The sequence below is a fragment of the Rhinopithecus roxellana genome, chromosome 12 (genome assembly GCF_007565055.1).
Source record: "Rhinopithecus roxellana isolate Shanxi Qingling chromosome 12, ASM756505v1, whole genome shotgun sequence".
In the NCBI taxonomy this organism is placed as follows: Eukaryota; Metazoa; Chordata; class Mammalia; order Primates; family Cercopithecidae; genus Rhinopithecus; species Rhinopithecus roxellana.
In genome coordinates, this window is record NC_044560.1 from 122,414,402 (window position 1) to 122,435,084 (window position 20,683).

The 20,683-nt window shown below is 45.6% G+C and overlaps 1 protein-coding gene across 4 annotated transcripts in view; it reads left to right on the forward strand.

Moving 5' to 3' along the window:
- The first annotated feature begins 924 nt into the window (after window positions 1-924).
- NASP (nuclear autoantigenic sperm protein) overlaps window positions 925-20,683 on the forward strand; it is a 40,156-nt gene continuing 20,397 nt past the window's right edge. For 2 of the 4 annotated variants that reach the window (XM_030942549.1, XM_010363055.2), the window contains exons 1-2: window positions 925-1,140; window positions 9,310-9,357. In XM_030942549.1, coding sequence (XP_030798409.1) covers window positions 1,082-1,140; window positions 9,310-9,357 — 107 coding nt within the window. In that variant the 5' untranslated portion in view covers window positions 925-1,081. The remainder of the gene's footprint in view (window positions 1,141-9,309; window positions 9,358-20,683) is intronic. The other 2 variants (XM_030942548.1, XM_030942550.1) reach the window with 1 other exon arrangement.

Consider the following 20,683-nt stretch of genomic DNA (forward strand, 5'->3'; position numbering starts at 1 on the left):
GACCCTTTTTGTATTTTTTAGTAGAGACGGGGTTTCACCATCTTGGCCAGGCTGGTCTTGAACTCTTGACCTCGTGATCCACCAGCCTAGGCCTTCCAAAGTGCTGGGATTACAGGCGTGAGCCACCGCGCCTGGCCCCTTGGCTTATTTTTCTAAGAAATAGACTAACACCGATCTCACTAGTAGCATTGTTAAGATTAAACAAGATGGCTAATAGCTTTAAAGGGTCTAATCACAGTACCCCCACATGTAGTAGTCACTCAGCAAATGATAGCCAGGAGTGGACGAAAAGCGCTGGGAGTATTAAACCAGCCAGATTTGGAGTCTGGGCAGGGCCTAAGAGGATGGCATCAGCGGATTGGGCCAGCCAAAGGGGGCGGGTTCAGAGGGAGGAGCCAGCCGCCTCCCGCTGCAGCCCCGAGCTTTGAATCAAGCGCGGTAGTTTCAGCTGTAGCCAATCCTAGAACAAAATCTTCTTGCGTCAGTTGTTGCTGAGGCCCAGATCTCACCCAGATCAGTTCTAGTTGCTGCTGCTAGTACCCGTCCTCGGCTCTTGCGTGTCAGTCCGTTAGGACTCAGAGGACGGAGAGAAAGTCTAAGTCACCTTCCTCAGTATCCAGGCCGGAAGGAGACTCTCGGCTACTCGCCCTAAACATGCAGAGCAGCACTGGCTTCCCTGTCTCTGGATGCCGCAGGGACGTCCTGTCAGGAGTTGCAGTGGCAAGATTCCAGTTCTTATGCGACTTGGTAGAGAAGCAGGAAGTTGCTGTTTATCGGACAAGGGGGGCTAGGGAGGGAAACAATCCCGCGGAGCCATATGGAGAGGGCAGTAGGTGTCCTTAGATAATGGTAGGCCTGCGGGGGACGGTGGGGCGGTGTTGAGTCCTGGCCCTTTAAACCCGAGGGGGAGGACCCGGAAGTGGCTGGGCGGGGCGAAGGGCCCTCGTATATAAGAGGGCACCAGCCGCGCGGGGTCTCTAATCTGCCATTTTCTGTCCCTGAGTGAGTCTCTGGCGTCCCAAATTGCCTGTTTTTCTCACAGGCTCTATTCCGTTCGCTAGTTCGCCACCCCAAGGGAACGATGGCCACTGAGTCCACAGCTACTGCCGCCGTCGCCGCGGAGCTGGTTTCTGCCGACAAGTAAGCGGGACTGGAAAGCTTGAGGCACTGGCCAGTCCGCGGGGAGGGCAAATGGACGGGGGCTCCTGAGAAAGGACAGACCGGTGGGCGGGCGTACTTGCCTTCCCGGGAGCAGCTGTCGCTGTTCGGGAAGGCCCGGTCACTGGAGCAGTCCTCCTCTTGCTGAGAGCCTCGCGCACCAGCGGTAACGGCGGTCGGCTGGCGCCCCCTGCCCCGCTTTTTGCGGCCGCCATCTTGCCGGGGGCAGCGGCGGCTGTATCCATCTCCTGCCCCTCTCCTTCCTCCCCCGGCCCGGGGCGGTTGGCCGGGAGGCGGGGCCCTGGCGCACGAGTTGGCCTTCACTCCCCTTCTGTCCCCAGCGTGTGCCTCGGGTAGAGTCCCTGGATAACCCGGGAATATAACCAACGGAGATTTGGCGCCAAAAGAAAAAAAAAAACCTTGCACGAGGAAGGAGGCTGGACCTGAGGGGTCGGGGTGGGCGGGGCCTTGCTGAGGGCGGGGTTTTGCGCGCGTCCGTTCGCTTCCCTTGCCGGCTCTGGAGCAGGGGGCGGGGCCTTGAGGAGGCGGGAAAACTCTATTGTTTGGGGCCGCTGCGGCTCCAGCCGGAGCCTTTGGACTATCTCTGTGGGACAGGTGAGGCTAGTTCCGCCCCCCACGCCTCGCTCACGTCTTGTGCTGGGAGATAGTTATCGCTCCCCTCAACTCCGTGAGCCCCTGCCTGTGGTGGGGAGGATTGTAGTTCTTTAGACTTCGGAGGTGTTGCCTTGTTCGGGGGAACATTATCCGGACGCAAAGCGTCTTCAGGAAGCACTGTCTGGAGCTCTCACCAGCACTGTTTGGTTGCTAGGTGAATCGGCAGTAATGTGCACGAAGTGGAGAAGGGCTGGAGGGAAACAAAATAGGATTGCTTTGAAAGCAGCACAGTGCCACTCAGGCGTAATCTATTTTTTGAACAGTGGAGGGAAACACTACATGAGTTCAAGGAAACAAGTGCTGTTTCCCATACAGTAGGTCTGATTTCCCAATCTTGCCTTATTTTTTTAGTGATCTGGTTCTGTTTTTTTTTCTTTTTCTAATCTTGTGCGCTTTAGAGGTTAGCTGCCTTCCCTGTGAAAGGAATGGTTGCTGTAAAGTTTTTTAAATTGATATTCTATAGGCTTACACTCTGTCATGATTATGTCTTAGTTTGCTTATAGTTAGAGATTTACTTACATCTCTGCTTACCACCTTTTGTTTTCTCTGCATTCTTGCAGAGCAGTGGTTCTCAAGTCACCCTGACAATCATCTGGGAACTCATGGGAAATATAATTTTAATTTCAAACTCCCATTACCTGCCTCTTTCCCCATTGATTCAATATGAGCAGTATAGATTGGACTTGGGAGTCGTGCTATAGCTGTTATAAAAAGAGCTCCTTTTTATAATGTTTCCTGGATAGCTCTGGCAGTCAGTATTTCACTGACAGATGTGTGTTTTTGTTTTGTTTTTGCAGACAGGGTCTGGCTGTCATACCCAGGCTAGAGTGCAGTGTTGTGGTCATAGCTCACTGCAACCTCGAACTCCTGGGCTCAAGTGATCCTCCCTAGTAACTTGGGACCACAGTCGCCATGCCTGGCTAAGTTTTTGTAGATACAGGGTCTTGATGTTGCCCAGGCTGGTCTCAGACCCTTGGGTTCTAGTAATCCTCCCGCCTTGGTCTCCCAAGGTGTTGGGGTTACAGGTGTGAGCCACTGCGCAGGACCAGGTGTGTGTATGTGTTTTTTTATTTTTATTTTTATTTTTTTGAGATAAAAGTATGCAACAAATATCTCTTGCAGGTCCCCTGTGTCTTGCCAGAGTTAGGTCATTAGTGAACTTAGTCTCAGCTTCCTGGCAGGTTATACGTACAGAAAGTTTATATGTGGCTACAAGAAAGCAAACCATTTAAGTAGTTCCTCACTACTTAATTGAAAGCTAAAATTGAAAGCTGAAACTGAGCAATTATATGTGCTGGGTGTGTGTGTGTGTGGTAGGGGGCAGGGTCTCTGTCACCCAGGCTGGAGTGCAGTGATGCCATCATGGCCCACTGCAACCTCTACCTCCTGGGCTCAAGTGATTCTCCCGCCTCAGCCTCCTGAGTATCTGGGATTACAGGTGCACACCACAAGACCCAGCTGATTCTAGTATTTATTTTGTAGAGACGGGTTTCACCATGTTGCCCAAGCTGGTCTCCCAACTCCTAGGCTCAAGGGATCCACCCGCCTGGGCCTCTCAAAGTGCTGAGATTACCGGCATGAGCCACCAAGCCTGGCTGGTATTTTCATTTTCATTCCCTCGTTTCCCCATCTAATTAGTGTGAGAGAACAATGAAAGCATGTGCCTCAGTTAAGTAAGTTAGTGGGGACATTTAGAAGTAAAGTTTATAAGGTCCTCATGTTTAAGGGTAAGTTAAAGAAAATGACTTGAATTTAGACTTTAGGTAAGAATGTACATTATACTTCGAGCATAACCATTGAAAGAATAAATATAACTTCCGAACCAGTAGAAAGAAAAAAAAAACGGAATGAGAAATAAACCTCAGTTCAGGTTTTTTAAATTTAGGAAATGGGGATTTTTTTTTTTTTTTTTTTTTTGAGACGGAGTCTCGCTCTGTCGCCCAGGCTGGAGTGCAGTGGCCGGATCTCAGCTCACTGCAAGCTCCGCCTCCCGGGTTTACGCCATTCTCTCGCCTCAGCCTCCCGAGTAGCTGGGACTACAGGCGCCCGCCATCTCACCCGGCTAATTTTTTGTATTTTTTTTAGTAGAGACGGGGTTTCACCATGTTAGCCAGGATGGTCTCGATCTCCTGACCTCGTGATCCGCCCGTCTCGGCCTCCCAAAGTGCTGGGATTACAGGCTTGAGCCACCGCGCCCGGCCGGAAATGGGGATCTTACTGTGTTGCCCAGGCTGGATTCCCAACTCCTAGTTTCAAGCAATCCTTCCACCTCAGCCTTCTGGGTAGCTGGGACTACAGGCATGTATCACCTCACCTGGCTTACAGTTGGCACTACTTCATTGCTTCAGTAGTGATATCGGACCAGTTTTGTCATCTGCAAAAAGTCTTAGGTTGGCTTTTGTCCCCTCATGCCATTAAAACAGTATTGTTTAAGGTGATGTATATCTAAATGCTAAATTAATCCTGTCATTCTTAGCTTTCTAACTAGTTGTTTTTTGTTTGTTTGTTTGTTTTGAGAGGGAGTTTTGTCACCTAGGGTGGAGTGCAGTGGCACAATCTCCGCTCACTGCAACCTCTGCCTCCCAGGTTCAAGCAATTCTCCTGCCTCAGCCTCCCAAGTAGCTGGGACTGCAGGTGTGCACCACCACACCTGGCTAATTTTTTGGGGTTTTGCCATGTTGGCCAGAGTGATCTCGAACTATTGACCTCAGGTGATCTGCCCATCTCGGTGTGAGCCACTGTGCCCGGCCGCAGTTATGATTTAATACTGCATCTTTGTTCATTTACATATCTCAACTGTGGATGGTGCCATGTATGGTCTGTGTGTTTTGAGAATTTTAACATTTTATAATTTGTGTGCATTTTATGGTAGTAAATAAGATAGACTAGTACCTACATATATTTTATGCATTGATTACATACATTTTGTTAATTATTCAACATTTCTAGGCCATGAGGTTTTTCTTTTTTATGTGTCTATATATAATTTATTTATTTTTTATTTTTGTTTTTTTTTTGGAGAGTCTTGTTCTGTTGCCCAAGCTGGAGTGTAGTGGCCCGATCTTGGCTTACTGCACCTTCTGCCTCCCATGCGCAAGCGATTCTTGTGCGTCAGCCTCCCAAGTAGCTGAGACGACAGTTTACAAAAATTAGCTGAGCATGGTGGTGGGCGCCTGTAATGGCTTGAAACCGGGAGGCAGAGGTTGTAGTGAGTCGAGATTGTGCCACGGCACTCTAGCCTCAGAGCAAGACTCCATCTCAAAAAAAAAAAAAAGGCCAAGTGCTGTGGCTAAAACGCTGGTAATCCCAACACTGTGGGAAGCCAATGCGGGTGAATCACTTGAAGCCAGGAGTTCAAGACCAGCCTGACTGACATGGCAAAACCCCATCTCTACTATAAAATACAAAAATAAGCCAGGCATGCTTGCGCATGACTGTAATCATACAGAGCCTCACTCTGTTGCCCAGGTTGGAGTGCACTGGCGCGATCTTGGCTCACCGCAGCCTCCACTTCCAGGGTTGAAGTGATTCTCCTGCCTCAGCCTCCCGAGTAGCTGGGATTACAGGCGCCTGCCACCATACCCGGCTAATTTTTGTATTTTTAGTAGAGATGAGGTTTCACCATGTTGGCCAGGCTGGTCTCCAACTCTTGACCTCAGGTAATCCACCCACCTCGGCCTCCCAAAGTTCTGGGATTATAGGCGTGAGCCACCATGCCCAGCCTACACTTCTTTTTTTTTAAATTAATTTTTTGAAATAGAGAAAGAGTCTCATTTTGTTGCTTAGCCTGGTCTTGAACTCCTACCCTCAAACAGTCCTTTTGCCTTCCAGAGTGCAGGGATTATAGCCATTAGCTACCCTGCCTAGCCTTGAATTTCTTTCCTTTTTTTTTTTTTTTTTTTTTTGAGATGGAGTCTTGCTCTGTTGCCCAGGCTGGAGTGCAGTGGCCGGATCTCAGCTCACTGCAAGCTCCGCCTCCCGGGTTTACGCCATTCTCCTGCCTCAGCCTCCCGAGTAGCTGGGACTACAGGCGCCTGCCACCTCGCCCGGCTCATTTTTTTGTATTTTTAGTAGAGACGGGGTTTCACCGTGTTAGCCAGGATGGTCTCGATCTCCTGACCTCGTGATCACCCGTCTCGGCCTCCCAAAGTGCTGGGATTACAGGCTTGAGCCACCGCGCCCGGCGCCTTGAATTTCTGTTAGCAATGTATGGGAGCACCACTTTCTCCTTAACCCTATCTTTGACTATTTGATGGGTAAAACTTTTTTTTTTTTTTTTTTTTTTTTTGAGACGGAGTCTCGCTCTGTTCCCCAGGCTGGAGTGCAGTGGCGCAATCTCAGCTCACTGGAAGCTCCGCCTCCCAGGTTCACGCCATTCTCCTGCCTCAGCCTCCTGAGTAGCTGGGACTACAGGCGCCCGCCACCGCGCCCGGCTAATTTTTTGTATTTTTAGTAGAGACGGGGTTTCACCGTGGTCTGGATCTCCTGACCTTGTGATCCGCCCGCCTTGGCCTCCCAAAGTGCTGGGATTACAGGCGTGAGCCACCGCGCCCGGCCTGGGTAAAACATACTTTCTAAGTATACTTTTTTGTTTCTCTTAAGAATGAGTGGCCAAGCACGGTGGCTCACACCTGTAATCCAGCACTTTGGGAGGCTGAGGCGGGCGGATCACGAGGTGAGGAGATCGAGACCATCCTGGCTAACATGGTGAAACCCCATCTCCACAAAAATACAAAAAGCCGGGCATGGTGGGGGGCGCCTGTAGTCCCAGCTACTTGGGAGGCTGAGGCAGGAGAATGGCGTGAACCTGGAAGGCGGAGCTTGCAGTGAGCCGAGATCATGCCACTGTATTCCAGCCTGGGTGACAGTGCGAGATTCTGTCTCCAAAAAAAAATGAGCAGTAGCAGGTGGGCAAGTGTTTGTGTGTTTTTTGTGAGTGTTTGTTTATATTAAATCCATTAATCTATTCCCATTGGGCTTTTTTATCCTGTTGACTGTAAGATTCTATGTATATTTGTTAAGTTAACCTTTTGTGAAATGAATTAGATGGAGTAGAATCTATCAATATCCTGTGGTTTCTGGTTTGTTTACTTATTTATTTATTTGAAACAGGGTCTTGCTCTGTTACCCAGGCTGGAGTATAGTGGTATGATCATAGCTCACTGCAGCCTCTATCTCCTGGGCTCAAGCAATCTTCCCACATCAGTCTCTGGAGTAGCTGGAACTACAGGCATACACCACCATGCCCAGCTAATTTTATTTTTGGTAGAGACAGGTGTCGCTGTGATGCCCAGGTTGGTTTTGAACCCCTGAGCTCAAACAGTCCTCCCACCTCGGCCTCACAAACTGTTGGGATTGTAGTAGAGAGCCACTGCACCCTGTCTGATTTCTGGATTTAAAATGACCTTCTCCAAACAAATTACTAAGTAATTTCACTGTCATTTCCTCTAGCTTCATACTCATTCTAAAAATTCATAAGGAACTTCATAAAACTAAGAAGTCATAGCTTCATAGTTGTAAATGTAGTGGCTATTAGAGTTAACGTTTTAAAAAATAACTGGATCAGGCCGGGTGCGGTGGCTAACACCTGTAATCTCAGCACTTTGGGTGGCCGAAGCGGGAGGATCACTTGAGGTCAGGAGTTTGAGACCAGCCTGGCCAATATGGTGAAACACCATCTCTGGTAAAAATAGAAAAATTAGCCGGGCGTGGTGGTGGGCACCTGTAATCCCAGCTACTTGGGAGGCTGAGGCAGGAGAATCGCTTGAACCTGGCAGGCGGAAGTTGCAGGGAGCCGAGATGATTACTACTGCACTCCAGCCTGGGCGACAGAGAAAGACTGTCAAAAACAAAACAAAACTGGATCAGACATATCTATTGCCCAGATAGGACATGAACATCTGTTTATAATTTTTGTTCATCAGTATTGTATAAATTTGTTCATCATCGGTTTATAAATTTTGCTCAGTCCAGTAGTCCTCAGAGCATGGTTCTAGAAACCAGCAGTGTGTCACCTATGCAGTTGTTAGAAATGCAGATTCTTGAATCTTACCTCAAACCTTCAGACTCAGAAAGTAGGGGGTGGAGCTCAAACTGTTTTAACAGTTCCTCCAAATGGTTTGCATACAGACTACAATTTGAGAAACACTGCTTTAATTCCGTTTTTTCCAACTGTACAAGTACTGCTTTAGTTCAGCCTCTTTTCTATTTGTCTAGGCTTGTGCTAAGCAAGAATAGATATAAATTTATCAGCTGGGCACGGTGGCTTACACCTGTAATCCCAGCACTTTGGGAGGCCGAGGCAGGCGGATCACAAGTTTAGAAAATCAAAACCATCCTGGCTAACACGGTGAAACCCCATCTCTACTAAAAATACAAAAAAATTAGCCAGGCTTGGTGGTGGGCACCTGTAGTCCCAGCTACTCAGGAGGCCGAGGCAGGAGAATGGTGTGAACCTGGGAGGTGGAGCTTGCAATGCGCTGAGATCCGTGCCTCTGCATTCCAACCTGGGCAATAGAGCGAGACTCCATTTCAAAAAAAAAAAGAGAAAAGAAAATTTATCACTGATAAGTGCTTTACAATGTTATTTAATAGTGTTTTTACTGGTTCCTTGCTTGTAAAGGTATTCAATTCAGAGTCTTATATTTTAGTTATAGTGTATTTTTTTTTTTTTTTTTTTTGAGATGGAGTCTTGCTGTGACATCTCCCTGACATTGTATTTAAAAAACCTATGTGTTACAGAATGGCAATAAAAGACCTAGTCCTTTAACCACAGGTAGTTTGAAAGGTTCTGCGCTAGACCATTTGGTCAGAATGACCCCTTAATAAAACTATTTGAGGCCGGGCGCGGTGGCTCAAGCCTGTGATCCCAGCACTTTGGGAGGCTGAGACGGGCGGATCACGAGGTCAGGAGATCGAGACCATCCTGGCTAACACGGTGAAACCCCGTCTCTACTAAAAAAATACAAAAAAACTAGCTGGGCGAGGTGGTGGGTGCCTGTAGTCCCAGCTACTCGGGAGGCTGAGACAGGAGAATGGCGTAAACCCGGGGAGGCGGAGCTTCTAGTGAGCCGAGATTGCGCCACTGCACTCCAGCCTGGGTGACAGAGCGAGACTCCATCTCAAAAAAAAAAAAAAAAAAAAAAAACTATTTGATATAAATGGCTGTGACAGAGTTTGTAGATAAGGATCCAAGACCATTTCAAGATTTTAGGCAAATGGCCCAGATAGCTTACAACCTGTAGCTGAAAGCACTGCCCTTTAAGTTGTTCCTCATCCCTGTGGTTATAGCTGTGAGGTCGCTACTTATTTTCAGCCGTGGATATTTGAGTAAGAATTAAATTTGATAATGTAAGTAAATAATACTTGGGTATTTAATAAATGACAGCTCTTTTATTCCTGTATATTTTTCTGAGTTTATTTTCAGGCTTAATACTTGTCTCCAGTTTTACCTTTTTTCTCATTTTTTTATTACAGAATTGAAGATGTTCCTGCTCCTTCTACGTCTGCAGATAAAGTGGAGAGGTAAGATTATTTACATGGTATATAATTAGATTCATATCTGGAACATTAAGAGAAATACAACTTTACAGTTTCATTGTTTTTGTTTTTTAATTAATTAATTTTAATTTTTTTTATTTTTTTTATTTTTTTGAGGCGGAGCCTCGCTCTGTCGCCCGGACTGGAGTGCAGTGGCCAGATCTCAGCTCACTGCAAGCTCCGCCTCCCGGGTTTACGCCATTCTCCTGCCTCAGCCTCCCGAGTAGCTGGGACTACAGGCGCCCGCCACCTCGCCCAGCTAGTTTTTGTATTTTTAGTGGAGACGGGGTTTCACCGTGTTAGCCAGGATGGTCTCGATCTCCTGACCTCATGATCCGCCCGTCTCGGCCTCCCAAAGTGCTGGGATTACAGGCTTGAGCCACCGCGCCCGGCCATTAATTTATTTTTGATAGAGGCAAGATGTTACTTTGTTGCTCAGGCCAAAGTGCAGTGTGCAATCAGGGCTCACCATAACTTTGAACTCCTGGGCTCAAGCAGTCCTCCCACCTCAACCTCCTAAGTAGCTAGGACTATAGGCACATGCCACTACACTTGGCTCCCTTTTTTTTTTTTTTTTTTTTTTGGAGACAGTCTCACTCTCTTGTTCAGGCTGGAGTGCAGTGGCACAATCTCAGGCTCACTGCAAGCTCCACCTCCTGGGTTCATGCCATTCTCCTGCCTCAGCCTCCCTAGTAGCTGGGACTGCAGGCACTTGCCACCACGCCCGGCTAAGTTTTTTTGTATTTTTAGTAGAGACGGGGTTTTACCGTGTTAGTCAGGACGGTCTTGATCTCCTGACCTCGTGATCCACCCATCTCGGCCTCCCAAAGTGCTGGGATTATAGGCATGAGCCACTGCGCCTGGCCCACTTGGTTCATTTTTAAGTTTTTTGGAGAGATAGGGTCTTGCTATGTTGCCAAGGCTGGTCTCAAACTCCTAGCCTCAAGCAATCCTCCCTGCCTCAGCCTTTCAAAGTGTAGGATTATAGGTGTAAACTACCATGCCCGTCTCACCTCTTCCCCCTGTACCTTTTCCATCTTGATATGACTATGGTTCTTTGTTTTTCTTAATCTCAGATCTACACCTGCAGTGACTATGTTTCTTAATCAGAGGTGGGCATAATAATTAACTAAAAAGCTTACCCAAAAGGTAGATGCTATCTCTAGATTTCTTGTTTTATTTTTTAGAGACAGGGTCTTGTTCTGTTGCCCAACCTGGAGTACAGTGATGTGATCATAGCTCACCACCACCGTGAACTCAAGGGTTAAAGGGACTCTTCTGCCTTAGCCTCCTGAGTAGCTGGGACTATAGGCATGCACCACCACATCTGGCTAATTATTTTATTTTGTTTATTTTTGAGATGGAGTTTCGCTCTTGTCACCCATGCTGAAGTGCAGTGGTACAATCTTGGCTCACTGCAACATCTGCCTCCTGGGTTCAAGCAGTTCTCTTGCCTTAGTCTCACAAGTAGCTGGGATTACAGGCGGATTCCACTACGCCTGGCTAATTTTTGTATTTTTATTAGAGATGGGGTTTCACCATGTTGGCCAGGTTGGTCTTGAACTCCTGACCTCAGGTGATCCTGTCCACCTTGGCCTCCCAAAGTGTTGGGATTACAGGTGTGAGCCGCTGCGCCTGGCCGAATTTTATTTTTCTAAAAGGAGTCTTGCTTTGTTGGCCAGGCTGGTCTCCAACCTGGGCTCAAGCAATCCCCCTGCCTTGGCTTCTGTAAGTGTTGGGATTACCAGCCCGATCTACCATGCCCAGCTGATTTTATTTGTTGAGCTTGAGGTAAAATTTGGGTTCATGTATTACGGAAAAGCTTTCTGATAAGATTGAGAATTATTACTGTTAGAATATCTTACAAATATGTTTTTTTTTTTTTTTTTTTTTTTTTTTTTTTTTTTTTTTTTTTTTTTTTTTTTTGAGACGGAGTCTCGCTCTGTCGCCCAGGCTGGAGTGCAGTGGCCGGGATCTCAGCTCACTGCAAGCTCCGCCTCCCGGGTTCATGCCATTCTCCTGCCTCAGCCTCCCGAGTAGCTGGGACTACAGGCGCCCGCCAGGTCGCCCGGCTAGTTTTTTTGTATTTTTAGTAGAGACGGGGTTTCACCATGTTAGCCAGGAAGGTCTTGATCTCCTGACCTCGTGATCCGCCCGTCTCGGCCTCCCAAAGTGCTGGGATTACAGGCTTGAGCCACCACGCCTGGCCTGCCAAATATGTTTTTTTGGTTGGTTGTTTTTTGAGACGGAATCTCACTCTGTTACCCAGGCTGGAGTGCAATGGCACGATCTTGGCTCACTGCAACCTCTGCCTCCGGGGTTCAAGCGATTCCCCTGCCTCAGCTTCCCAAGTAGTTGGGATTACAGACGCCACCACCACGCCCGGCTAATTTTTGTATTTTTAGTAGAGGCAGGGTTTTGCCATGTTGGTAGGCTGGTCTCGAACTCCTGACCTCGGGTGATCTGCCCGTCTCGGCCTCCCAAAGTGCTGGGATTACAGGCGTGAGCCACTGCTGCCCAGCCACAAATACATTTTTTAAGTGTCTACAGGGTTTTATGTTTTTCATGTTTGAAATCCCATTGTCATCTTGGTTATTTAACTCTTTTCCCATTTGCCCCGAGAATACTTGCCGGTGGTGCTTGGGGCTGCAGCATTTACCCAGTGATAAATGCCATGAAATGGCTCTCCTTTATTATTTTCACATCACTCTAATATATCGATTTTGGATAAAAAGACATCATTTATAGCATTCTGTTTTAGTAATGGTATTTCCATTTACAAAATATGGCAATTCTCATTCACTATAAATGTCAAATCCTAGAAAACGTAGCATTCCTGTGTATGATGTTAACGTTATTCTCAAATGGTTTTTGGCCAAAGATTCATTTGATGAATCCAATTTTTCTGAAATAGACGATTCTGATGTTAGTTGTGTTGAGAAATAACTCCGGCCAGGCACGGTGGCTCATGTCTGTAATCCCAGCACTTTGGGAGGCTGAAGTGGGCTGATACTTGAGGTCAGGAGTTCAAGACCAGCCTGGCCAACATGGTGAAACCTTGTATCTACTAAAAATACAAAAATTAAGCTGAGTGTGGTGGCGGGCGCCTGTAATCCCAGCCACCTCGGAGGCTGAGGCAGGAGAATCACTTGAACCTCGGAGGTTGAGGTTGCAGTGAGCCAGGATTGTGCCACTGCACTCCAGCCTAAGTGACAGAGTGATACTCTGTCTCCAAAAATAAATAAATAAATAAATAAATAAAATAACTCCAAGAACAGTTTTATATTTTTATTTTCACACTGAAAGTCAGATTTGCTTCAGCTTCAAAGAACATGTTTATGTAAAATTAAATGAGAGCTGGCAGCGAGCTGTACTTTTTTTTTTTTTCCTAAACGGGAAAAGGGTTAAAATTTATGAAATACTGTTTGGCTGGGTGTGGTAGCTTGCACTAGTAATCTCAACACTTTGAGAGGCCAAGCAAGACCTCCATCTCTGAGGGGATCACATGACCCCAGGAGTCTGAGACCAGCCTGGGCAACATAGCAAGACCCCATCTCTACCAAAAAAAAAATTTTTTTTTATTTTTTTATTTTTTTATTATACTTTAAGTTCTAGGGTACATGTGCATAACGTGTAGGTTTGTTACATATGTATACTTGTGCCATGTTGGTGTGCTGCACCCATCAACTCGTCAGTACCCCTCAATTCATCATTTATATCAGGTATAACTCCCAATGCAATCCCTCCCCCCTCCCAAAAAATTTTTTAAATTTTTCATTGTGACACTTGCATGTGGTCCCAGATACTGGGGAGGCTGAGGTAGGAGGATTGTGGCAAGCCCAGGAAGTCGAGGTTGTGGTGAGCTGTGATCCAGCCACTGCACTCTAGTCTGGGTGACAGAGTAAGACCCTGTCTCCAAAAACAAGGAAAGAAAAAAATAGGGCTAGGTGCAGTGGCTCATGCCTGTAATCTCAGCACTTTGGGAGGCCGAGGTGGGTGAATCACCTGAGGTCAGGAGTTCAAGATCAGCCTGGCCAACATGGTGAAACCCCATCTCTACTAAAAAAAATAAAAAATTAGCAGGGTGTGGTGGTGAGTGCCTGTAATTCCAGCTACTTGGGAGGCTGAAGCAGAGGAATCACTTGAACCCAGGAGGCAGAAGTTGCAGTCAGCCAAGATCACACTACTGTACTCCAGTCTGGGTGACGAGCGAAACTCCATCTCAAACAAAACAAAACAAAATGTCTTGTGAGTTAATCTGGTATTTGGGTGGTATGAATACTGAATACTGTTTAGGATTGATCCTAAACACAATACTTTTAAGGGGGTTACTTAAACCGTGGTATTTTAAGTTTCTGGACTGACTAAATGAAGCTAGGCTACCCAAAACACAGTGCTTGATATGTAATCATCAGTATTAAACTCCGTTGCCCAGGTTGGAATACAGTGGTGCAATTGTGGCTCACTGCAGCCTTGACATTCCCTGGGCTCAGGTGATCCTCCTGCCTTAGCCTCCTGAGTAGCTAGGACCAGAGATGTGTGCCACCATGCCTGGCTGATTTTTGTATTTTGTTTTTAGAGATGAGGTTTTGTCATGTTGCCCAGGCTGGCCTCAAACTCCTGGGGCTCAAGCCATCTTCTCACCTGAGCCACCCGAAGTGCTGGGATTACAGGCGTGAGCCACCATGCTTGGCATAAGCATTTGATTTTTAGAGGAGCAGAATATTCTGATTCTGAGAGAAACATGAAGAATGGTTGGAAAACACATTATTAGTCTCACTTTAAATTTATAACCTCTGACCTAAAGTGCGTTTTTAGTTTTGATTGGCACTTACACCTCATTTCTCCGGTCAAGTTGTTTTCCCATTCTGCTGAACTGCTTAATCTTTCCTCCTTTTTTTTTCCTCCTTGAGTCAGGGTATTGTTCAGCCACTCAGGCAGGGTATTGTTCAGCCACTCAGACAGTGGGTCCTGATCTTGGCTTGGTGCAGTGTCAAACTCCTGGGCTCAAGAGATCCTCCTGCCTCAGCCTCCCAGACTAAGTTTTTTTTGTGTGTATGTGTTTTAGGGACAGGGTCTTATTATGTTGCCCAGGCAGGTCTTGGACTCCTGACCTCCCTATGATGCTCCTTCCTCAGCCTCCCGAGTTGTTGGAATTACAGGCATGAGCCACGGCACCCAGTTGATCAACTTTTTCTTTATATTTTCTTAAACAGTCAGCACCATACCCCTCATCTTGCTTTTACCTGATGATTTTCCTTTGTTTTATGTTTGGTTCTGGATTTTTGTTTGTTCACTGAAAAACAATACTAAGAGAAATTTCTTAACACTGTGCCATAAATCTGTAGCCATATATTCTCTCCTTTTGAATGCCTGTTCATGCTCTTATTCAGCAGTTCTCAAAGTTTTTTTCTTGTATACCCTTGGGGTCTCAAGTACTCTTTCAGGGATAATGTAAGATCAAAACTGTTTTTGTAGTAACAAGGCTGCCTTTTTGACCACTGGCAATGATCGTGCAAAAGTAGTGGTGGATAAACCTGCTCTTGCCTTAACATAAATCAAGGCAGTGGCAACAAACAGTACTAGCAATTCTTGTGTTCTTCACTATCACCTTCACTTAGAAAATGTCCATGATGAAGCATTACAAACTTAAGTTTATTAATTCTCAGTCCTTGACTACGTGGCTTTTTTTTTTTTTTTTTTTTTTTTTTGAGACGGGGTCTCGCTCTGTCGCCCAGGCTGGAGTGCAGTGGCCAGATCTCAGCTCACTGCAAGCTCCGCCTCCCGGGTTTACGCCATTCTCCTGCCTCAGCCTCCCGAGTAGCTGGGACTACAGGCGCCCGCCACCTCACCCGGCTAGTTTTTTGTATTTTTTAGTAGAGACGGGGTTTCACCATGTTAGCCAGGATGGTCTCGATCTTCTGACCTCGTGATCCGCCCGTCTCGGCCTCCCAAAGCGCTGGGATTACAGGCTTGAGCCACCGCGCCCGGCCGACTACGTGGCTTTAAGGTAACCTGGCAAAATAGGAATTATAGATGGAGTGCTTCAGCATATCAAAAGTGGGTACAATGGTTTTCTTTATGAAAAGCCCTTGTGTGATTTTAATTAAGAGTTGATTGAGCTTTTTTCATGTAACTTTATTTACTGGCTTTTATTGGAAAGAATGTTTTACTCAAAAGTTTTATTTTTGAAAGAATGACCAACAGACAAACTTTTATTTAGACTTGATACTTAGCAGATGTTTTCTCCAAAATGAATACAGTGAGCCTGTCACTTTAAGGGAAATAACTGTCAGAATCGGTGCTAGTGATAGAATGTGAGCTTTCTTTTTTTTTTTTTTTTTTTTTTTTTGAGACGGAGTCTGGCTCTTATCGCCCAGGCTGGAGTGCAGTGGCCAGATCTCAGCTCACTGCAAGCTCTGCCTCCCGGGTTCACGCCATTCTCCTGCCTCAGCCTCCCGAGTAGCTGGGACGACAGGCGCCCGCCACCTCGCCCGGCTAGTTTTTGTATTTTTAGTAGAGACGGGGTTTCACCGTGTTAGCCAGGATGGTCTCGATCTCCTGACCTCGTGATCCGCCCGTCTCGGCCTCCCAAAGTGCTGGGATTATAGGCTTGAGCCACCGCGCCCGGCCTAGAATGTGAGCTTTCACATGAAAAATAAAAATTTTGGATAAGTTATATATCAACTGCTGTTGTGAGACTGACAGTATCCTAATACTTTGACTGTTCTGATGAAATTGAGTTTTAAGTTGTAAAATACACATAATATAAAATTTTCCATCTTTTTAAGTGTGTAAGTCAGTAGTGTTAAGTAAATTCACATTGTTGTATACCCAATCTTATCTTGCAGATCTGAAACTATTACCCAGTAAAAACTCCCTCTTTCTGTCTCCCCTAGCAACCACCATTCTGCTTTCTGTCTCTATGAATTTGGCTACTTTAGGTACCTCATATAAATGGAATAATAGAATATTTACCTTTTTGTGACTGGCTTATTTCACTTAGCATAGTGTTCTTAACGTTCATCCATGTTGTGGTGTGTCAGAATTTCCTTGCTTTTTATTGTGAGTACTGCTGCTGTGACCTTGGGTTTATGTAATCATTCATAAGTAGAAGATCTAGAATACAAGATAGACTGGTTTTTAATGTACCAGTATGAGAAGTTTATCAGTGTTTTCAGATTGTACAGTACAACTAACCTGTAAGAAATTACCACTTGTTGGTCAAATGTGGTGGCTCACGCCTGCATCCCAGTACTTTGGGAGGCTGAGGCGGGAGGATCACTTGAGGTCAGGAGTCCTAGATCAGTTTGGCAAACATGATGAACCCCTGTCTCTAGTAAAAATACAAAAATCAGCCGGGCATGGTGGCATGCGCCTGTAATCCCTGCTACTCAAGTGGCTGAGGCAGGAGAATCGCTTGAACCCAGGAGGCAGAGGTTATGGTGAGCCAAGATCGCGCCACTCCAGCCTGGGCAATAGAGTGAGAGGCTGTTTCAAAAAAAAAACCCAGCACTTTGGGCGGCCAAGGTGGTGGATCACTTGAGGTCAGGAGTTTGAGACCAGCCTGGCCAACATGGTGAAACAGTCTCTACTAAAAATACAAAAATTAGCTGGGTGTGGTGGTGCCCGCTTTTAATCCCAGTTACTGGGGAGGCCGAGGCACAAGAATGGCTTGAACCCAGGAGGTGGAGGTTGCAGTGAGCTATTGTGCCACTGCACTCCAGCCTGGGTGACAGAGCAAGACCTTTTTTTTTTTTTTTTTAAAGACAAATGACCACTCTGTTGGGTTTGGGTGTGGTAACAGAAGAATATCCAGTTATCTGAAAGGACTATTTAAATACTAAATATTCCCTTTCCAACTACATATCTATGTCAAGTCAGATATTCTTGTACTTTAATGAAAAGAAAACATTGCAGAATAGTGAATAGGGAAATCCTGTTCTACTAACAGACATTTAGGAGATTTGTAAAAATGTAACATTGCCACTATTCTCACCAAATTTTTGTTTGGAAGAGTTATTTTTCAGAGAAAGTCATGTTATTAACATTGTAACATTTTAAAATATTTAAAATTATTTTAGTTTTAATTTCAGTATGGCGAATACTGATAGATGTAACTTGCATACACAGAGGCTTTTGGAGGGCTTCAGTAATGCAACAGTGTAAAGGATCCTGACGTCAAAGTTTCTTTGCTCTTACATAACACCAACATCTCCATTTGTTCACAAGATCCCATTCATCATTTACTTAATAATAGAACTCCTGTAGTTCTCTATGCAACAATAACACTGTTTCCTATGAGATTACTTACATCAACCCACTAGGTATCATCAGGTTTAACCGTTTGTTGACCCCCTCATACTTGCCTTCATCTGTTACCTCACATCAGTTTCTTTGACAGGAAAATGTGAAAGAGGTATCCACTCTGTTTCTCTACTACTACTTTTGTTCTTAATTGAAGCTACTTCAAGTTTTTCTCTACCATTCTACTAAAATAGTCTTGTTTACAGTCTTTAATACCATCCATATTCCTAGTAGTCATTTCTCAGCTCTCTGAGTTAATCTTGTCTGTAACATTTGACCCAATCCATTACTCCCATTACTTTTTCCCTTTAACGTTTTTTATTTTTATTTTTATTTATTTATTTCTTTTCTGAGATGGAATCTTGCTCTGTCACCCAGGCTGGAGTGCAGTGGCGCGATCTTGGCTCACTGCAGCTTCCTCCTCCCAGGTTCAAGCAATTCTCCTGCCTCAGCCTCCCAAGTAGCTGGGATTACAGGTGTGCACCACCATGCCCCGCTACTTTTTGTATTTTTAGTAGAGACAGGGTTTCGCTCTGTTGGCTATCCACTGTGCCCAGCCCCGTTACTTTACTTCATACTATTTTCTTGTCTCTTTTCCTTCACTGGCTATTCCCCCCAACCCCTGTTCTTCCTTATCTCCCCTATCTAAATGTTGGAAGGCTTCCAGGGCTCAGCCAGTCCTACAGCCTCTTTATTAGTAGCCACTCCCTATGTATTCTCCTCGGTTAAGTCCCGTAGCTTTAAGTACCTGACTCCCATTTGTATCTCTAGTCCCCATATCTCTCCCAAATTTCTCCCTTATAATATCTTGGAGGCCTAATAGGGATCTCAGAATTAACATATCCAAAGCTAAATACCGTATAGTAATTGATTGCCTTGTTTCTCACTGACTTTTCCTTCAGTTGACTTTTTATCGACAGTGGCAATGTTGTTCTAGAATTTTTCATCTAGATTGTGTAGATTTGAATCGCTGCCATTAATATTGAGTTTTCCATCTGTAAAGTGGGGGTAATGATTCAATAATTTTATGAGGTGTAGATCCTAGGGTTTAAATGTAGGTAAAATTTCTACATAGTCCGTTATTAACACTTAATACCAGTTGCCCAGGCCAAAAAAGTTTGCTTTATCTCTGACTCTTTTATTCAGTAAATTATATACCTAGTCCATTAGCAGATTTTATTTTATTTTTATTTTTTGAGACGGAATCTTGCTCTGTCGCCCAGGCTGGAGTGCAGTGGCCGGATCTCAGCTCACTGCAAGCTCTGCCTCCCGGGTTTATGCCATTCTCCTGCTTCAGCCTCCCGAGTAGCTGGGACTACAGGCACCCGCCACCTCGCCTGGCTAGTTTTCTGTATTTTTTAGTAGAGACGGGGTTTCACTGTGTTAGCCAGGATGGTCTTGATCCCCTGACCTCGTGATCCGCCCGCCTCGGCCTCCCAAAGTGCTGGGATTACAGGCTTGAGCCACTGCGCCTGCCCATTAGCAGATTTAAAAATAAGTATATTCAGAATCAAACCTCTAATATTCCTCAGGTTCTTGTCTAGATTTTTACGGTTTCTTTCTTTCCTTTTTTTTTTTTTTTAAAAAAAAATAGGCCGGGCGCGGTGGCTCAAGCCTGTAATCCCAGCACTTTGGGAGGCCGAGATGGGCGGATCACGAGGTCAGGAGATCGAGACCATCCTGGCTAACACGGTGAAACCCCGTCTCTACTAAAAAATACAAAAAACTAGCCGGGCGAGGTGGCGGGCGCCTGTAGTCCCAGCTACTCGGGAGGTTGAGGCAGGAGAATGGCGTAAACCCGGGAGGCAGAGCTTGCAGTGAGCTGAGATCCAGCCACTGTACCTCCAGTCTGGGCGACAGAGCGAGACTCCGTCTCAAAAAAAAAAAAAAAAAAAAAAAAATAGAGAAAGAGTGGGGTTTTTGTTTTTTTTTTTTGTTTTGTTTTTTTGGACATAGGGTCTTGCTCTGTTGCCCAGGCTAGAGTGGAGCAGCATGATCCTAGTTCACTGCAGCCTTGAATTCCTGGGTGCTAACAGTCCTCCTGCCTTAGCCTCCCGGGTAACGGGGACTGCAGGTGCACACCGTGATGTCAGCTAATTTTTGTATTTTCCTGTAGAGATGCTAGTCTCGAACTTCTGGGCTCATGTGAGCCTCCCACCTTGGCCTCCTGAAATACTGGGATTATAGGCATGAGCCACCATGCTCAGCCTTAGACTTTTTCTTTTTCTTTTTTTTTTTTTTTGAGATGGAGTCTCACTCTGTCACCCAGGCTGGAGTGCAGTGGCACAATCTCGGCTCCCTGCAACCTCTGCCTCCCTGGTTCAAGCAATTCTTCTGCCTCAGTCTCCCGAGTAGCTGGGACTACAGGCACACACCACCACGCCCGGCTAACTTTTGTATTTTCAGTAGAGATGGGGTTTCACCATGTTGGTCAGGCTGGTCTCGAACTCCTGACCTTATGATCCGCCTACCTCAGCCTCCCAAAGTGCTGGGATTACAGGCATGAGCCACCGCAGCCCGGCCAAACTTTCTTTTCAACTGGTTTTCTCCCCAGTTCTATTCTTGTTCTGTCTTAGAAAGTCTATACTAACATGATGCTGCTCTCTTCCCTCTTCCCTTTTATTTCCCATATTCTTCCCCAGCTTAGTCTAGCTAGAAAAGTTTTCTGTTTTTCAAATATTTTAAGCAAGCTTGTTTTAGAGCTTTGAACTTACTGTTACCTCTGCCCTAGAGTGCTTTTCCCTTTTTTTTTTTTTGGCTTACCATCATAAGTTCTCTGCTTCAATTTGACATTGTCCATGTGGTCTTAGCTCATTCTTGTTATAATCACAGTGTCTTGAATTGTGCCCAACAATATTAGGTGCCCAAGTATTGTTGATTGAATTAAGAAGAGGGATTATCCTTCCAAATAATTTGGTTTTCATTAATGGAACTTAGAATATCACTGACTCTTGCTCTTCTGACCCAGGTTTTTCTTAAAGCTATAAGAAACATTAAATAAAGG